General features: G+C 37.7%; 2 protein-coding genes across 5 annotated transcripts in view; one reads left to right on the top strand and one right to left on the bottom strand.

Moving 5' to 3' along the window:
* Window positions 1-4,923, top strand: part of RARS2 (arginyl-tRNA synthetase 2, mitochondrial) — an 81,447-nt gene extending 76,524 nt beyond the window's left edge. For 2 of the 4 annotated variants that reach the window (XM_043591908.1, XM_043591906.1), the window contains exon 22: window positions 4,642-4,918. In XM_043591908.1, coding sequence (XP_043447843.1) covers window positions 4,642-4,707 — 66 coding nt within the window. In that variant the 3' untranslated portion in view covers window positions 4,708-4,918. Of the gene's footprint in view, window positions 1-4,641 lie in introns of all 4 variants that reach the window. The other 2 variants (XM_043591904.1, XM_043591901.1) reach the window with 2 other exon arrangements.
* Window positions 1-21,265, bottom strand: part of SLC35A1 (solute carrier family 35 member A1) — a 33,774-nt gene that overhangs the window by 6,433 nt on the left and 6,076 nt on the right. The window contains exons 3-4 of the mRNA XM_043591909.1: window positions 3,282-3,441; window positions 2,940-3,092 (exon numbers count right to left, since the gene is read on the bottom strand). Coding sequence (XP_043447844.1) covers window positions 2,940-3,092; window positions 3,282-3,441 — 313 coding nt within the window. The remainder of the gene's footprint in view (window positions 1-2,939; window positions 3,093-3,281; window positions 3,442-21,265) is intronic.

Here is a 21,265-nt window from a genome sequence, read left to right as displayed (position 1 = left end):
TCATGGATGAGAGAGATTGACAAATGTATATAATCATAATTCTGTGCTAAAAGATGCATGTATATGTGCCCTAACCTATTTCAACTTTATTTTCTCTTTCTTCCCTAAACTAACCCTTAAGGAACTTTCATCAGTCTTTCCTCAGAGATAAATACTATCTCAGTAGTAACACTGAAACTAAAGAGTAGAGACACATGACTATACTATGACAAGCACATACCTTATTCAAAATAAACAGCCTGATATAGGTGAGTATTGCTTTATGTTAAATGTCTGAGAGAGAAAGCTTGGTCTAAGTGATTGCAACTGTTATTGTTATTAATGACTTACTAGCAAAACGCATGAACAGATGACATAAAAAGTTTAATGGTCATCACTAGAAAATAATATGGCTTCCCTAAGAATGAGACATACCAAATTTCCTTATGAAGGGATTCCTAGTTAGTATGATGAGGGGAATTCTATAGAGACAGTATATTTAAAAAAAAAAAAAAAAAGACAAATCTACATAATATTTTTGTGAACAAGACAGAAATGTATTGAGAATAGTAGTACAATTCTATCCATAGCTGAGTGAATTCTCATACAGCAAAGTGCTAATGGAATAAAATCAAGCTACACCAACAACCAATACCAGTTTGCTAGGCATATGAATGAGCCACTTTAGAAACATCCCCTAGGCCCAGTCAGGCCTTCAGTTGACTGCTGCCATAGCCAATATCTTGATTGCAACTTTCAAGAGACCTCAAGCCAGAACTACCTAGCTAACGCACTCTCAAATTCCTGGCAGACCTATAAAAACTATGAGAGAAGAGAAGGATTATTGAGCAAAAGGGGGAAAAGTCCAGCTAAAGAGAGATCTAAAAGCACAGCCACAGAACTCTGGTCCTCTCCTGTCTAAATTTTCAGGGAAGACCCAAAGACATATTTGTCGAATCTGTAGAACACTAACACTCAAAAACCTAATAATGGATAATAAGATCTGGAAGGACCTCAAATGCCTGAATGATGAACCAAAGCTAACAAGATACTAAAATAAATACATCCTGCATTTTGGTTAGAAGAAGCAGCCCACTGCACATGACACATTTGAAATAAACTATGTTGTGTGAAACTGTGTGTATAATCAGTTATTGAATGGCTATCTTCCCTCCACCTCCCCCCAGAAACTTATAGGCTAATTTAACAAATCTCTAGTATTCAGAACAAAAGAGGTAATTCACAAGTTACACTTCATCTGCTCAGTCAAAGGCTAGAGACAGTGTGAGGTTTTAAGACTACTGAGGAACAATAATGAATGCATCTAGAAGAGAAATACAAGGAAGTATTGGGGCAAGAGGAAGGGAATCAAGAAATCTCTAGAAAATACAGAAAGAAACAACAAGGTTGTCTCAATGGGGAGGAAAAAAAAAGACCTGGAGGGTGGTGATGTGACACTCCTCAAATATCCAAAGGATTATCCTATAGAGTTGGTAGGGAATTGAGTTATTCTGACAAGAACAAAAAACAGAGGCAGTTACAAGAAGCTGCACTTTGCTTAAAATATGAAAGAACTTTTTGTAGTGGTCCAAAAGTAGGAAAACTGCCCAATAATCTGCTTTAGCTTACTAAGCTTTTCACATACATTACCTATGTGCGGTGGACCTAACATCTTTCCTAATGGTGTGAAGTGTTAAAGTTCATATTTAACTTTTGTTTGCCTTATTTCCCAATAAATTTCTTTCTCTGCAAGGTCTCAACTAAATTAAATGTGCAGTGTATATTTGACCAGTGTTTTGAAATGCCACCAGGATATAAGCATGTTTAAATATCATGTAAAACCATAAACATTCATTGTAACCTCATTTTCCGGGGGGGGGGGGGATCCTCCATGTAGTTTTAGGCTAGAAACTACGTAAAAAATAACTGACTTCCTACTTGCACACGCCCTCTATACATCTCCAGCTGCCTCATACCTCTAGGAGAACCATAGTCTTTTATTTGCTAAAAGGTGAAGAAAGTATTCGATTGTAAAGGAAAACTCCTGAAGATCATTCACTAGAGTCCCACTTCCTAATTCTCTTTGGGAAAATAACCGATAAAGTATACAACATATTTTTGAAAATCAGGTAGGTACCATTTAAGTCTTAAATTGAAAATTAGAAAGGCACTTTTGGCCCTGTTTTAGTTATATCAGTAAAAACACTACTCCCCCTGTAATCCCTATCACTGACAGTGGGAATGTGTGCAAAAAGATTACAAGAAAAACTTTCTGAGTTCAGAGAAAGGATGAAAATTAGATGAAGAAAACTTCCCTTGGTGTTGGTGTTCTTGAGAAAAATGCCTAAAAGAGGCCTGTAAGTTCTGAACATACAAACTGTATGAAATTGGCACAATTTTAGTAACAGGTTAGCTATTAACTGTAACTTTAAACAAGTCACTTCTTGAGACTTCAATTTTGTGGAGTCTGAATGGCTCAGTCAGTTAAACAACTGACTTAATTTTGGCTCAGATTGTGATCATAGGATCGAGCCCCATATCGGGCTCCACGCTGAGCGTGGGGCCTGCTTGGGATTCTCTCTGCCCTTCCCCAACTCGCGCACACATGAGCTCTCTCTCTCTCTCACAATAGATGAATAAACTTTTTTTTTTTAATGTTCTGGGATTTGTCTAAAAAAAGACTTCAATTTTGTCATCCATAAAATGAAGGGGATTGATTACATTAAGGTACCTTCCATGTCTAACATTTTATGCATATTCTCCTCCAGAAAAATAGAGGAAGGGGGACAATTAAGTTATATTATTAATAATAACATTATGATAAGGGAGTAAAAAAAGCCTATCTGTAGGGCAAAGATTATTTTCAAAGAAATGTACTACATTCATCAATGTGATGGTCTAAAGTGTTATAAGATTAAGGAAGTGTTCTCTTTTATTCTGGTGAACGTTTTGTTTCTTACCACAACTTTTGTAGCTTGAGCTGGTTTCCACTGTACAAGTATGACTCCACCACATAGCATAAAAACTGAAATCCACTGCAATTTGCTGAGTGTCCTGTTTAACATTAAAACAGTACATAAAGCAGTGCAGGGAATCTTCAACTGATAGGTCACCTACAAACAAAACAATAAATTAATGAACTCATAACATTATTGTCTGACACAAATATTTGATATTAATAGAATTATGGAGAAAAAAATGTGATAAAGGGCTAATAAGTCTTTTCACCATAAAAACTTTTTTTTTGTTTTTTAACTTGAGATTTTACTTTTCACTTTTCATTGTCATCTACCTCCACTTACCTGGTATACTGCTGCATCCAGATTGCTAAGAGCTAGGAAAGCCATATTGTTCTGAACAGCATACACTAATGATGGCACACTTAACTTCATCAGTTCCTTGGGGCTCCCCAAGACATTTTCTCTTAAAGACGCCTTGAATCTACCCAGACTACCAGTTTCTCTTTGAAAACAAAAGGGTGAGAAAGGGGTGAGAAAGAAAATTAAAGAGCTTTTTTTTTTTAAGATTTTAAGTAGTCTCTACACCCAACTCACAACCCCAAGATCAAGAGTTGCATGCTCTATCAACTGAGCCACCCAGACACCCCGAGAGCATCCTTTTGATAAGAATCCTTCACACAGAATAGCCGTATTGTGTTAGGTACACTGATGTAACTTAGCAAACTTGTTTTTATAATTGTCAACTAATTTTAGATTAAAAGAAACATAACTGCATAAAAGAAAAACAATTACAAGTTCTATTTGGGAAAATAAGACAATTAGGTTTACCATCATCAACCTCTGGTCAAAGCTCCAGCAATTTTTAAGTATATTTATAAATAATGACATAACAGGAAAACGGAATTGCTAATACTACCTATAAAATTTTAATGTAATCCCTCCCACCTTAACTGCCATTACATCAAATTCACCCTCATTATTTTAATTAATTAGGTTGTGTATCTATTTTTAAAGGTTTTTGTTTTGTTTTGTTTTTAATTACAAAGAGTCATTGGTAGTTATGGAAGTTACTTGGGATAGGGATTGAGCAATTTCAAGTCAATATTCTCTGTAAATCCGTTAAGTGCTTATGAAGTATAGATAATACATTTAAGCATATTCTCATAAAACTGAAGTACATATCTATAATTTTTCAGGAAATAATAATTTACTAATATCAACAAAACTATTTGTAGTGTATATAAGTTTGCTACTTGATGTATATGCAAGCTCTTAACTATTCTTATTTTTTCCTCAGGAGGAGCTAAGCTAATATGGTTCATATTTCCCCTGTTGAAAATTTCCTGAAAATAAAAATAAAACAATGTTTTACAATAAGAACCAACACCAAAAAAAGGGCTTTATCAAAAGGGTCCTAACTGCAATTCATAATATCCTAAGGGGGCAAGACCATATTTCTGCAGGGAGATCTGTTTTAACTCAAAATTAATGACAGTCACAATGAGCCTTTTACATGTTTGGTCAACAAAATCAATGGTAACTGAATTTTCTCATATTTAAAGACTGCAAAAATAATTCCCCATGTTCTGAAGTGGGGGGCAAAAAGTCCAGTGTCGAACTGATCACCTGTGCCTATGCAAGAAAATGCTTAAGTATGACAGGAAATGTGGCCTAGGTCATAAAAACAAGACACCCTTCTTAGTTACAGGTCTTCCTCTGCTGCCAAATTCAACATGCTCCACACCACAATGGTAAATCTATCTGCTGAAAAGTAATGCACACAGCCTGATGGGAGACTACAAACTCTATCCCGAAGAAGGAAAGAATACCAAAAAGATCACTACTGAGAAATTCTACATAGTGGAGTTCTCCAGGTATCTGAAGACTGGCTCTTCAAACATTTGACAGTTTTTTGTTTTTTGTTTTTTTAATGTTTATTTTTGAGAGAGAGGGAGACACAGAATCCAAAGCAGGATCCAGGCTCTGAACTGTCAGGAGAGCCCAATGTGGGGCTTGAACCCATGAACCATGAGATCATGACCTGAGCAGAAGCTGGATACTTCACCAACTGAGCCACCCAGATGCCCCCCACCCTTTTTTTTAATGTGACATTCTTCTTTAAATTACTTTTTAATGCAAATCTAAGATGTCCTATATACTTTCTCAATACCTTAAACCCTATTTTTTTCACAGAATGTTTTCCCTCAATTATAGAATTGAATAACAAAATTAAAGAGAAACATTAAAATAAAAGGAACCACAGGAGTACAATTCAAAGAGCCATCTTAACAAGATGATGTATTAGAAAACATAACATTTTCTTTAATGTCCTACTTCTCACTAGTAAGCACAAAATAGCAAAGATATAAATCTTACAGACTATGAAGTACAGGATACTGCTTTTGTACTTTTACTTTTAATGCCTTCCAAAATACTGACATATATTGCTATATCTTCAGAGTGGTTCTCACGGAGAAATACCCATTTGTCCCCATCTCCCACATTCCACCACCATGTCCACCGATCTACGCTGGATTCCCCAAGCTCCAGTATAGTGGCTAGTTCTTTCCCTAATCCCTTGCTATGGGCAATGCCATTTTACTTCCACCCCTTAGAGATACTCTAAGCCTTCAATGGTATCAGATGAATTATTGCCTATCCAGAAAAGAGGTGGCCATTTTATCACTGGCTCTCTATGCCCTATTTGGAATATGGACTACATAAGTATCTAATTACTGTTTCTAATAACCACCATGCCTGCACCAATAATCAAAGTTGCTGTGGTCCCTTTTCTCCCTGACACTTTTGTCCTTTGTTACCTTGTCCATCACACTTTCAGCTTTCACATAAAAAGAATGACCTATGAGAGGCACCTGGGTGGTTCAGTCAGTTAAGTGTCAAACTCTTGATTTCGGCTCAGGTCAAGATCTCATGGTTGTGAGATCATGCCCAGCATCAGGCTCCACACTAAGCAAGCAAAGAACCTGTTTAAGATTGTCTCCCTCTCCCCCTACCCTCTCTCTCTCTCTCAAAAAATAAAAAAGCAGGGCCTGTGCGACATCACCAGCCAATCTGAGTACTCCTTCATTGTGACAAACCAGTAAAGTACACTGGGTCCGGACTGACTTCAGGTCTTTGGCTCTTCTGGCTCTCTCATTTGTGTTGGGTGCTTAGGAGCTACTATTTATTCACTGCCAGGAAGGCTTTAATATATTTTTCCGGTTCCTTCTCTAATACAGATATTAGAGAAACCAAGCTATTTCAGAATGCTAACTACTGGAAACTTCAAATTTCACTGTAGTGCCTTACAATTATAGCAATATTATATAATTATAAGATATTTCAAAGTTAGTTATAAAAATAGCAGAGAATGCTAAAAGAACTTATAAAAGAAAACAAAAGCTCTACAATAATAGAAACATCAAGGGTTCCTAGGTGGCTCGGTCCATGATCTCACGATTCGTGGGTTTGAGCCCTGCATCGAACTGTCAGCACAGAGCCCGCTCCAGACCCTCTGTCTCCCTTTTTCTCTGCTCCTCTCCCACATGCACACACTCAAAAATAAACATTTTTTTAAATGTTAAAAAAATATATATCAGGAAGAATAAAGAGGTTTAGGAGGCATAAGAATATTGATCAGAATAAATCCTGTTTAATTTAACAACAGTATTAAGAGTATAGCTCTTAAAAAAAAAGTATAGCTCTTAAAGCTTGCATTTAACTTTACTCACTAAAGTTAAAAAAAAAATACATAACTGCAATATATCTTCCAAAAAACACTAGTAGTCCTATATTATTTTACTATTAAGCAAAAATACTCAATTCTAAATATATTACAGCCTTGAATATAGTATAAAAAGGAACACATAAAAACAAAAGGCCATTTTTTCTTCCATTTTCCTGCCCTGTTATTTTCTTAGAAATCAAATCCTTTATTAAGGACCTTTTGTTAAAAACAAATTGTATTACATTCTATAAATGACATTGCTAAATAAGAAAAAAAAGCATGTATAATAAAACATACAATTTTTTTTTAAAGAGATCATCTTTCCCATTAAATTTCTTATTTAAAACAGTTTTTGATTTTTATCACTGGAATAGAATCTGTGTGCAACCTTTTGTTACCTGAAAAATTTCTGAAGCTCCACATTGATTGCAGAGATTCCGCTGCTGCCTCCCCCCCTAAAATTTCCCATCAACCGGCTGAAACCAATTCTTTTTGACCTATGTTTGGTCAAAAGTAGGCCTCATTCTTCCAGTTCCTGATCTGATGAGAACTACTAGGAGGCATAAAATCCTTGGCTAGTTACCAAGGCACTGTGCAAAATGAAACACAAGTTACTTATGAGCTTAAGAAAGTTAAATCTTGTTTATAAATTTATTATCTGCAAAGTTAAGTATGATTAACTCACATAAAAGACTTTGAGAACTAGATATAAAAACCAATAATGAGGTCACTTGAGGACAAAAATACCTATCATAAGGTACATGACTTTTACATCCTCCCTATGACCCTAAACCCATTACAACATGGGTATAAAGAGGCAGTCAAAAATGTAAACCCCACAGGAGAAACCGAATAGGGCTATATAATCTGTAAGTATTTGACAGCTACATTATTCTAGATAACACTACAAAATAATTAAAATTATAATTTTAAGTAAAACAATTTTCTCCAGTCTTATATAATGTATTTCATTTATTACTAAAAACACCCAAAATATATGTATATTTACACATCCTGCTAGATTTATTGAGTCTTTATAGACTGTGGTGAAAAACAAACAATACAAAGTTGACTTTGGTCTAAGACAATGCGAAAGTGTTTGCACTTCCATTTCTTCATACCACAAATGACAGGTTTAAATCAAAACTGTCAGTTTTAATAGCTGTGACAACATTTAGTAAAGAATACAGCTAATCAGTAATTTTCCTGTGACCTGTAGTAGTAACTAGTTTGAAATACCAAAATATTTTAAACGCTATACTGTTTTATGTTTCAGACTATAACTTAGAAATTGGTAATTTATAACTCAAAGATTCTTAAAAACCAACTTAATCACATATAGAGCTTTTGCAACATCAAACTGCTCACCTGTCCCCTCCCCAAAAAATAGGATTTAGTAATTTCCTTTTCGATTTAAAAGTGATCTGACTGTAATCATACATGTGCACAGCAGTGTAGTAAGAAAACAGTTAACTATACCTTTGTATAGACTGCAAACAAACCAAATGCCCATCCATAGAGAATAGAATATATAGTATATCCATATAATGGAACACAACTCAGCTCTTAAAACGAATGAGATAGATTTATATGTACTGACATGGAACAAACTCTAAGATAAAACATTTAAGTGGAAAAAAAAAGTACAGTGGAACACAGTGTATATAGCATGTATACACACATATTACATATAATTGAAACTCACCAATTAGTCCATGTAAACTTTAAACATTTATCAAAGTAGCCATCTATTATTTCTTCCCCATACTCCCTTTTTTTCTACAGTTCTAATTTATTAAAATAAGTATAATTTCATATTCCAAAAATTACTGTAAATTATAAACAAAATCAACAAGGATGAAAAACTTAAAATTGATTACAAACAAAAAAAGGGTCAGTTTTTTAAATGAATAACAAAATTACACTGAAGAGGAAAAAGAGAACTAACCTAAGTATTCTAAAAAACACAGTCTTTTTACTATATGCTCTAAAACTAAAGGTAAAACACCTACATACAAATACTGAACTTTAGTTAGGTTTTTTCACAGCTGTCTGTTAGAAATTCTGAATCTATTTATGTACTCTAAAGCAAATAAGTAAATATCTTAAGAAAATGGAAGCCAGACTCATCACCATTAGAAAAGGGAACAAATATGGTAAGGGAAGGTTAAAATGAACTGTGATCTTAGATGGTAATTATAGGTATCAAACATTATATAACTTATGGTTATACACACAGACATACATACACATAAACAGATAGGTGTGTATGTATACACATACATGTATTTCCTACCTCTGCTGAAAGGGCCTAGAAGCAATGACACCCCAGAAGATTATGGGGTAGATTATGGTTTCTAAATACCACTCTCAAAAAATTAAAAAAAAAAAAAAGGAACAAGTTTTCTTGAAGAAACATATGATTTAAGGTTAGGACAGGTACCTTGCTATGCTAAACAAGTTGCTCAGAGATTGATAAAAATATGAAAGAGAGAAAGAGAGAGAGAGAGAGAGAGAGAAGCTTCAAGAAAATCCCACTGCCCAAATCTGGGACAATTTGAGCATCAAAATATATATTAATGGATCCTAACCCCTAAAATGAATTCATGAATCTATGTTGTGTGTGAGAGAGACAGAGACAAAAAAGGAAAGCTTCTCAGAGTAGAATGCTAAGTAATAAATGTACAAGAAATTATGGAATTAAGAAATTACCATTTGGCCATAACACTAGTGAGTGAAGGTGTTATAAGAAACAGTATTTACTTCGTCACAAAGTATCTCTCCACAAGATCTTTATAATTTACAAAGAGAAAATGGGTAACTGTGGAGAAACCCAGCAGGCACTACCTTAAACAATCAAAATTAAATTACCAGTGATGGAGCAAATAGATATTGCGTGCCTCATGATACAATGCCCTGAGAAGACATCATTTCTGTGATATTTCTGACCAAAACAAAAAACAAACAAATTTAATCATATGAACACCTTCACTAAACATAAACTGAGGGACATTCTGTTAAATAAAGGGACTATGCTCTTTAACTATGTCAAAGATATGAAAAAAAGAAAGATGGGGGAACTGTCCCAAATTAAAGGAAGCTAGAGATAGAACAGTTAAATATTATTTTACTATTAAAGTCATTAGGGTCGCCAGGTGGCTCAGTCAGTTAAGCGTCTGACTTCAGCTCAGGTCATGATCTCACAGTTCATGGGTTCTAGCCCTGCATTGGGCTCTGTGCTGGCAGTGCAGAGCCTGCTTGGGATTCTCTGCCTCCCTCTCTCTGCCCCTACCCCACTGCGCTCTCTCAAAAATAAGTAAACTTTTAAAAAAGGACGTTAGTGGGCAAGTGGCAAAATTATCTAAGGTTTGTCAAATAACAGTACTGTGTCAATACTGATGTCTCAACTTTGATATTTTATGATTAGGTAACAGAATGTCATTGTTTCAAGCAATATGCACTAAAGAATCTAGGTAACAAAGGGACACCTTGTATAAAACTTCCTCTCACATAATTCAGAAAAAAAACGCACAAACACATACAGAGAAAGACTATAAAGTATACATGGTAGGGGCACCTCAGTGGCTTAGTCGGTCAAGTGTCAGACCCTTGATTTTGGCTCAGGTCATGATCTCATAGTTCTTGAGATTGAACCCCATGTTGGGCTCTGCACTGACAGCATGGAGCCTGCTTGGGATTCTCTCTTTCCACCCCACTCTCACGTGTGTGCTCTCGCTCTCTCTCTCTCTCGCTCTCTCTCTCTCTCTCAAAAATAAATATGTAAGCTTTTTTTAAAAAAAGCATACTTGGTAAAACGTTAGATTTAGAAATAAAAAATGAGAAAAACAAAAAACAAAATTGAAGACTACTGAAATGTCTAACAATGCTACTATATTCTTATCTTTGTCCTTGCTAATCAAAAACTGCTCAATTATTTCACTATTCTAAAAGACTCATAATTTGAAAATTAAAGATCAGGCAACATGTCTTCTAATCCTATCACTGCAAATCACTTTCTACGTATCTTTGGCAAATAAATCTTCCCTCAGCCTAAGATTTCTCATAATAGAAGATGAAATAATAGCTACAACTAAAATAAAGGTACACGAATGAAATGAAAATTAGCTGTATGTACCTGTATGTTTCCCTCACTGTTTGAGGGGAGACAGAAAAGAATGTTTCCTTAACACGATCACTCGGGCAGCCTGCCACTCTAAATACCATCAATCCTGAATGTCTGCAACAAATTTAGTTGCTGCAATCTTATAAGGTGTTTGGCACTTCACATAACACATATTGACAGTGATTAACAGATTATATTCCAGAGTGTAGTTAGTTGCTTTCTAAAGGAAAGAAGTTAGATGCCTGCTCATTAGGTTTTCAAAATTCATTTTTGACAATGGTGACAAAAAGAAACATCATTCTTTGGTTTTTCTAAGGCAGTTTTAACTTACAACATTATATATTATAGCAGTAAGTATTTTCCTCATTTAATGCTCAGTTTTCTTGGAGACCACACCAAAGTATGCATTTCTCTGCCTTCTGTTCTCTTACCACAACCTGAAAGATGTGTGTTTACTTTGTTTCTGAAGAGATGGTTTTTGTTGCCCCCAATATGTATCACACTCCTCACTAAAGCAAATCTATGTTTCCTTGAAAAAGTTAAATATCCTAGGGGCGCCTGGGTGGCGCAGTCGGTTAAGCGTCCGACTTCAGCCAGGTCACGATCTCGCGGTCCGGGAGTTCGAGCCCCGCGTCAGGCTCTGGGCTGATGGCTCAGAGCCTGGAGCCTGTTTCCGATTCTGTGTCTCCCTCTCTCTCTGCCCCTCCCCCGTTCATGCTCTGTCTCTCTCTGTCCCAAAAATAAATAAACATTGAAAAAAAAAAATTAAAAAAAAAAAATTAAATATCCTAAATACATCAGAGATAAAAATTTCAAGTGAATTTCATTTAGAATTTGTGTGTGCATATATGTGTGTGTGTTTGCGTGTATATGTATATATATATGTGTGTACATATATACATATGTACATATGTGTGCACACATGTGTACACATATATGTGTGTGCACATATGTGTACACACTTGTACGTGTATGTGTACACACATACACATATATTAGCGTATGTGTGTATATGTGTATAGGTAATGTACACATGTATATGTGCATATGTGTGCACATATGTGTGCGTGTGTGTAAGCATATATACACGTGTATATGTGTACATGTGTGTATATATACACGTATACACACACACACACACACATGACAAAGAAAAGATTTGAGATTAAAATTAAGCTATTGTCTTCCAATGTTTCAGCAAGCCAGCCAGCCTACAAAGTTTTTTTCCATACTAATAATACCCATGTTTCAGGGGATGCGATCCCACTACTTCTACACCAAGGAAGGGAAAAAGGAAGAGAAAGATCCAAAGAGAATGGATTCTCCACCATTTGACCTGGATTGCCAACATGAATTCTTTCCAAATAGAATTCCCTAGGTAGAGAAACTCCCTACCACCTCAACTCCTGAGAGACTGGCCATTCATTTAAAACATGAGTCTGGAACCTTGCTGATCCATTTGGTCTGGTCAAATTTATTAGACAGAGATCATATTAATTGGCCCCTTTCAAGTCTCAAAGTTCTGACTCAAGAGACGAGTGACTCGACTTCAGATTTCCAAGCTCGCCAGAATCCCTGGAGCTACAACAGCCTCTACTCAAAATCCTAGGACCTAAATATTCTAATTTGTCTAATTCGGGCACTTGACTGAAGTTATGCTTACCCTACTCTGCTTAATTTAACTCTTACAAAATTCTAGGACACTGCTTCACACTAGACTGACTCTTGTTATTTTTTAAACAAGCTGACCTCCATTTGTCTAAACATACTGCATCTATTATTGTGTGTTCTTTATGTAGGTTCTGTGGTTTCTAGTTGTATATTGTCCAGAAAAAAGTAATCTTTAAGGTATATGGAGTCAACAGGCATTGAAAATGAAAATAGTTTTATGAGATTGCTCTCTTCTGACAATTTCTTCTAATCCCATGAGATTAAATACTTCATGTGATAAGGATGTCCGTGTTTACTTCTCTAGCCCAGACCTCTTTTCTGTGTTCCAGACTTACCAGTGCAACTGCTTATTCTCCATAGCTCACTTGGATGTCTCAGAGACACTAAAAACTAATTATACCTACCCAAAATTAAATTCTTGATATCCCCTTCCCTCAAATCTGCTTTTTTCCTGTCTCAGAAAAAAATAACTCTACCCAGCTTTTTATATTAAGAAACACAGATATGATTAACACCTCCCTTCCCTCACCTTGTAGCTGATCCTCATTATTCATGGGTTCTGTATGTACAAATCTACCTATTTGCTAAAGTGTATTTGTAACCTCAAAATCAATACTCTCAGCACTTTTACAATCATAGGCAGACATATACAGAGCTGCCAAAATTTTGAGTTGCCTAATACACACATTCCCAGTTGAGCTCAAAAAAAACAATGCTCTGCCTTCTTGTTTCAGTTCTTCTACTGTAAACAAATGTAGTCTATTGAATGCCACATTTTCCACATGCTTGGGCTTTTTGGTGGTGATTTTGCTATTTAAAATGGCCTCCAAGCATATTGTTCAATTCCAACACAGCTGTAATGTGCCTTAAAGGAGAAAACAGATGTTAGATAAGATTTCTTTAGGCATGAGTTACAGTGCTATTGGCTGTTGAGTTCAGTGCTAACAAATCAACATATATTAAGTAAGGTGTCTTTAAAACAGAAACACATATAAAACAAGGTTATATATTGATCAGTTGATGAAAATATTGTAACCAGAGGCTCACAGGAACCTAACAGTTTTTCCTCTAGGAGCACTGGTTCAGTATTAACTAATTCAGTGTCCATGGTGACTTCAAAGAACTAATATGAATAAAAATCAACCGTAGGGGTGCCTGGGTGGCTCAGTCAGTTAAGTATCCAACTTTGGCTCATGTCATAATCTCATGGTTCATGAGTTCGAACCCCACATCGGGCTCTCTGCTGTCAGCACAGAGCCTGCTTCAGACTCTCTCCCTCTCTCTCTGCCCCTCCCCCACTCATGTTCTCTCTCCCTCTCTCAAAAATAAACATAAAAAAGTAAAAAAAAAAGAATCACCTGTGTACAAAAACCCATCACCAAGTCCTATAGATATTCCTTACAGAACATAACTCAGATCCATTAACTTCTCTTTAACCTGTGTTGTCACAGTAGGCCATTATCTCTGGCCTGTAATAAACTTCCTTACTTCCAACTCTTGCACCCTTCAAATCCATTCTCCTCAAAGATCAGTGACTCTTAAAACAAAATGGGTCGCCACTGGTTGGTCCCTGATTTAAACCATTCAATTATTGCCTAATGCACATCAGATAAAATCTAAAATTCCTCACAGGCCCACAGACTTAGTCTTGATATCCTGCAGACCTCTCGGGCTTCATCTTAGCACCACTCCCCTTCTCACAACACTCCAGACATAGTGATTTGCTGCTGTTGTTCCTTAAAAATCAAGAATTTTTCTGCCTCAGGTACTTCAAACACACTGTTATGTCTGCCTTCCCTCAGCTCTTTCCCTACACAACTTCTACTCAATCTTCAGGTCTAGTTTTAAATGTAACTTTCTCAGAGAGAAAGCCTTCCTACCCAAATGCAGACCCTCTATTATACTTATTTACAGCATCCTCTATTTACATTACACCCATTCATTTACATTTACATTCCACCAATGTATTAGTTATTTGCTTAATATCTGGTTCTCTACTAGGCTATAAGCTCCATGAGGACAGACCTATACCTTTGCAGTTTGCGACTATCCTTCTTACATCTGAAAGTGTTGAGCACATAACTTGATAAATGAATGAATAAATGAAGGAGTATGACTATATGTTTAAAATATTTGGAGGAAGTGAAACATTAGTTGCATGTGGCAGTCATATATTTCTCTGTAAGCGAACCTTAATTATAAAAGACACTAAAAATTTCAAGAAATTTCTTGAGTCTCTGCCCCCATCTCTACATACTATAAAATGATATGTACTTCTTCAACAATTAGCCAAGACTAAACATATTCTGAGCAAAGAGTGTTACTGTAGAAGGGCCAACGTGGTGAAGTAGGGGGATCCATACTTCTGCGTCTCTCAAAGAAGTGCGGAAGCCAGAGGACTTTGAACCCCAGAGTCTGGGAATAAAAGAGACTGAATCTAACAGGAATAAAATGGGACAACTTGAGAAAAGATAGGTGGGTAATTGCAAACTGGGGGAGATAAAACAGGCTGCGTAGGCACAGACGGTAGGGATCCCCTTCGGCAGAGACAAAAAGGGAAGAGGAAGCAGTTAGGAAAGTGTAGGACCGTATCTGGACAGCAGAAAAGACCCCGAACTGGGAATGAGAGGGATCCCATCTCTAACTGCAGGGCTTTCTTCAGACTGGGGCTGGCTCCCTGTTTGTGCACCTGGGAAGGAGGGGAGCCAGCCCTGGGTTCGGTGGTAGTCTAGGGACGCAGTCGCAGTGGGAGAAAGCAGTCCCCTCCCTGGAGGGCTGCGTGACAGTACAAAGCCTGCCTGTGTTCTCCACCCCCAGGCTCAGTGGCTAGGTGGAGGGCGCTGTCCACAGTGGGAGAAAGCAGCCCTCTCCCTGGAGTGTGGTGGGACAGAACAAAGCCTGCCTGCGTCCGCCACCCCAGGGGCTCAGGGGTGAGGTCAGTGGCACAGTCTGCAGCAGGAGAAAGCGGCCCCCTCCCTGGAGTGCTGTGGGAAAAGACAAAGCCTGCCTGCGTCTGCCTTAGTCTGCCACCACCCTCCCCCCCAACCTGTGGGCTTGGCGGCGCAGTCCATGGTAGGAGAAGGTGGTCCTCCCTGAAGTGTGGTGGCACAGACAAAGCCAGCCAGGACCACATATCAGGCTGCACTGAGAGGTGCTTCCCCAGTGCCAGAGTGCATGGAGCAGGACTTTGAATCCTGGCCAAGCGCAGGGTCAGGGAAGTTGGCGGACCAAGAAGGGATGCCCCATATGCACCCACAGCACAATGAGAATGACTCAAACAGAGTCCACCAGGTCCAGGTCCGTGGAGAAGAGGCTACAGGATCACCGTTTCCCGCCCCCCCCCCCCCCACCAAGGTGGGGCCTGAGGGATGAGTCCTGGGGCCCATAGTGGAGGTGGGTCCAGACTACACCAAATCACGCCCCTTCACACCAGATAACTGTGTATCTACTGGAACTGGACAGGCCCTGCGGACAGCTTCTCCAGACCAGCGCTGCAGCACTCCCTGGATTAACTCTAGGTCAATTCTGAATATATACATATACTCTCCACCCCCCCACCCCCCCACCCCCGCATTTCTCCTCCTTATCCTTGCCCTCCTCTAGGCTGGTTACTCTGGTTATTGGTTTGTCTAAACAGACATATTTAATCCTTCCTCTTGATACCTCCTTCTTTACATTCCTTTCTCTCTTTCTGGAATAATCAAACCATATAGTGTCTCTGTTGGGTAACTTTATCTTCGTTTTGTTTTCCCCACCTCTGTCTTTATTTTCCTTTCTCTCTCTCTGGATTAAGCCTTTTAGTCTCTCTGCCTAAACAACGTTTATTCCCTCCCCCCCCCCCCACCCCCGGCATTTCTCTCTTTGTATGTGCTCTTCCATCAGCACTGCCTCCACCCTCTTCTTTACTTATAGTCTGTGTTTTTGGTTTTTTGTTTTCAGTTTTTTGTGTTTGTTTGTTTTATTTCTTTGTGTGTTTGTATCTCCTGTTTGTCTGTTTGTATTCCTTCATAGGGCTACTCCAAGTAACAAATCAAAGCACATCTGGTGGAGGGTCCAATATATCACTATGAGCAGGGTAATAAAAAAACCAAAGTCACAACAACAGAGAGCAAGTAACAATCTCCAAAAACAAAAAACAAAAAACACCTCCTGAAGGGCCAGGCCCTGGAAAGTATATGACCCCCCTTTGATATAGCAGGGCTCGCAATGCAGAGCACACAACAAGCTGTTGTGCATAAGGGACAGAAAACTAGCCAAAATGATGACATAGAAGAATTCTCCTCAAAAGAGATTCCAGGAAGTAGCGACAGCTAACATATTGATCAAAACCAATTTACGCAATATAACTGAACAAGAATTTAGAATAATAGTTATAAACTTAATTGCTGGGCTTGAAAAAAGCATAGAGGACAGCAGAGAATCTATTGCTGCAGAGATCAAGGGACTAAAATATAGTCATGATGAGTTAAAAAATGCTATAAATTAGGTGCAAAACAAAATAGAGGCAGGCACAGCGAGGAATGAAGAGGCAGAGGAGAGAATAGGTGAATTAGAAGGTATAAATATAGAAAAAGAGGAAGCTGAGAAAAAGAGAGATAAAAAAATCTAGGAGTACGAGGGGAGAATTAGAGAACAAGGTGATGCAATTAAAACAGAACAACATCCGTATCATAGGAATTCCAGAAGAAAGAGAGAGAGAGAAAGGGGCTGAAGGTATACTTGAACAAATCATAGCTGAGAACTTCCCCAATCTTGGGAAGGAAACGGGCACTGAAATCCAAGAGGCACAGAGAACTCCTTTCAGACATAACTTGAATCGATCTTCTGTACGACATATCATAGTGAAACTGGCAAAATACAAGGATAAAGAGAGAATTCTGAAACCAGCTAGGGGTAAACAGGACTTAACATACAAAGGTAGACACATAAGGGTAGTAGCAGACCCATCTACTGAAACTTGGCATGCCAGAAAGGAATGGCAGGAAATCTTCACCGTGATGAACCGGAAAAATACGCAGCCGAGAATCCTTTATCCAGTAACCCTGTCACTGAGAATAGAAGGAGAGATAAAGATTTTCCAAAACAAACAAAAACTGAAGGAATTCATCACCACTAAACCAGTCCTACAAGAGATCCTAAGGGGGATTCTGTGAGTAAAATGTTGCAAGGACCACAAAGTACCAGAGACATCACTACAAGCATGAAATCTACAGATAATACAATGACTCTAAACCCATATCTTTTAATAACAACACTGAATGTAAATGGACTAAGTGCTCCAATCAAAAGACATAGGGTATCAGAATGGATAAAAAGAACCAAGACCCATCTATTTGCTGTCTAAAGAGACTCATTTTAGACCCGAGGACACCTTCAGATTGAAAGTGAGGGGATGGAGAACTGCCTATCATGCAACTGGAAGTCAAAAGAAAGCTGGAGGAGCCATACTTACATCACACAAACTAGACTTTAAATTAAAGGCCATAACAAGAGATGAAGAAGGGCATTATATAATAATTACAGGGTCTATCCATCAGGAAGAGCTAACAATTATAAATGCCTATGCACCAAATTCAAGAGCACCCGACTGTATAAAACAATTAATCACAAACATAAGCAACCTTATTGATAAGAATGTGGTAATTGCAGGGGACTTTAATACTCCACTGACAACAATGGATAGTAGACAGAGAATCAGTAAAGAAACAATGGCCCTGAATGATCCACTGGACCAGATGGACTTGACAGATATATTTAGAACTCTGCATCCCAAAGCTATACTTTCTTCTTGAGTGCACATGGAACATCCTCCAAGATAGATCACATGCTGGGTCACAAAACAGCCCTCAATAGATATAAAAGAATTGAGATCATACCATGCACACTTTCAGATCTCAATGCTATGAAACTTGAAATTAACCACAGGAATAAGTCTAGAAAACTTCCAAAAGCATGGAGGTTAAAGAACACCCTACTAAAAAATGAATGGGTCAACCAGGCCATTACATAAGAAATTTAAAAATATATGGAAACAAATGAAAATGAAAATACAACAATCCAAACGCTTTGGGATGCAGCAAAGGCAGTCCTAAGAGGAAAATACATTGCAATCCAGGCCTATCTCAAAAACAAGAAAAATCCCCAATACGAAATCTAATAGCACACCTAAAGGAACTCAAAGCAGAACAGGAAAGACACCCCAAACTCAGAAGAAGAAGAGAAATAATAAAGACCAGAGCAGAAAGAAACAATATAGAATCAAAAAAACCCAACAACAACAGTAGAACAGATCAATGAAACCAACAGTTGGTTTTTGAAAAAATAAACAAATCGATAAACCTCTAGCCAGGCTTCTCAAAAAGAAAAGAGAGAGGACACAAATAGATAAAAGCACAAATGAAAATGGATTTATTACAACCAATCCCTCAGAAATATAAGCAATTAGCAGGGAATACTATGAAAAATTATTAACACCCACACACTACCAAAACTCAAAAGGGAAGAAACAAAAAATTTGAACAGACCCATAACTAAATAGTGAAGAAATCAAATCAGGTATCAAAAATCTCCCAGCAAATAAGAGTCTGGACCAGATGGCTTCCCTGAGGAATTCTAGCAGACATTTAAAGCAGAGTTAATACCTATCCTTCTCAAGCTACTCCAAAAAAACAGAACGGGAAGGAAAACTTCCAGACTCATCTATGAAGCCAGCATTACTTTGATTCCCAAACCAGACAGAGATTCACCAAAAAAAGAGAACTACAGGCCAATATCCCTGATGAATATAGACGCAAAAATTCTCAACCAGATACTAGCAAATCTATTTCAACAGCATATAAAAAATAATTATTCACCATGATCAAGTGGGATTCTTTCCTGAGCTGCAGGGCTGGTTCAATATTTGCAAATCAATCAGTGTGATACATCACATTCATAAAAGAAAAAATAACAACCATATGAATCCTGTCAATAGATGCAGAAAAAGCATTTGACAAAATATAGCATCCTTTCTTAATAAAAGCCCTCAAGAAAGTCGGGAGAGAAGGAACATACTTAAACATCATAAAAGCCATTTATGAAAAGCCCACAGCTAATATCATCCTCAATGAGGAAAAACTGAGAGCTTTCCCCCTGAGATCAGGAACACGACAGGGATGTCCTCTCTCACCACTGTTGTTTAACATAGTGTTGGAAGTCCTAGCATCAGCAATCAGACAACAAAATGAAATAACAGGCATCAAAATTGGCAAAGATGAGGTCAAACTTTCACTTTTCACAAACGACATGACACTCTACATGGAAAACCTGACAGACTCCACCAAACGTCTGCGAGAACTGATACATGAATTCAGCAAAGCCGCAGGATACAAAATTAATGTACAGAAATCGGTTGCATTTTTATACACCAATAATGAAGCAACAGAAAGACAAATAAAGAAATTGATCCCATTCACATGTGCACCAAGAACCATAAAATACCTAGGAATAAACCTAACCAAAATATAAAAGATCTGTATGCCAAATACTCTAGAAAGCTTATGAAGGAAACTGAAGAAGACACAAAGAAATGGAAAAACAGTCCAGGCTCATGGATTGGAAGAATAAATATTGTTAAAATGTCACTACTACACAAAGCAATCTACACATTCGGTGCAATCCCAATCAAAATTGCACCAGCATTCTTCCCAAAGCTAGAACAAGCAATCCTAAAATTTGTATGGAACTACAAAAGATCCTGAATAGTCAAAGTAATACTGAAGAAGAAAACCAAAGCGGGAGGCATCACAATCCCAGACTTCAGCCTGTACTACAAAGCTGTAATCACCAAGACAGTACGGTATAGGCACAAAAACCGGCACATAGACCAATGGAATAGAACAGAGACCCCAGAATTGGACCCACAAATGTATGGCCAACTAATCTTTGGCAAAGCAGGAAAGAGTATACAGTAGAAAAAAGACAGCCTCTTTAACAAATGGTGCTGGGAGAACTGGACAGCAACATCAGAAGAATGAAACTAGACCACTTTCTTACACCATTCACAAAAATAAACTCAAAATGGATGAAGGACCTGAATGTCAGACAGGAAACCATCAAAACCCTACAGGAGAAAGCAGGAAAAACCTCTTTGACCTCAGCCACAGCAATTTCTTACCTGACACATCTTCAAAGGCAAGGGAATTAAAAACTATTGGGACCTCATCAAGACAAAAAGCTTCTGCATTGCAAAGGAAACAATCAACAAAACTAAAAGGCAACCGACAGAATGGGAAAAGAGACTTGCAAATGACATATCAGACAAAGGGCTAGTATCCAAAATCTATAAAGAACTCACCAAACTCCACACCTGAAAAACAAATAATCAGTGAAGAAATGGGCAGAAGACATGAATAAACACTTCTCTAAAGAAGACATCCAGATGGCCAATAGGCACATGAAAAGATGCTCAATGTCACTCCTCGTCAGGGAAATACAAATCAAAACCACACTGAGATACCACCTTACACTGGTCAGAGTGGCTACAATGAACAAATCAGGAGTTACAGATGCTGGAGAACATGTGGAGAAACAAAAACCCTCTTGCACTGTTGGTGGGAATGCAAACTGGTGCAGCCGCTCTGGAAAACAGTGTGGAGGTTCCTCAAAAAATTAAAAATAGATCTACCCTATGACCCAGGAATAGCACTGCTAGGAATTTACCCAAGGGATACAGGAGTGCTGATGCATAGGGGCACTTGTACCCCAATGTTCATAGCAGCACTTTCAACAGTAGCAAAATTATGGGAAGAACCTAAATGTCCATCA

The sequence above is a fragment of the Prionailurus bengalensis genome, chromosome B2, assembly GCF_016509475.1.
Source record: "Prionailurus bengalensis isolate Pbe53 chromosome B2, Fcat_Pben_1.1_paternal_pri, whole genome shotgun sequence".
NCBI classification, from domain to species: domain Eukaryota; kingdom Metazoa; phylum Chordata; class Mammalia; order Carnivora; family Felidae; genus Prionailurus; species Prionailurus bengalensis.
The sequence above is the reverse complement of the archived record's forward strand: the minus strand, read 5'-3'. Positions and strand labels throughout refer to the sequence as shown.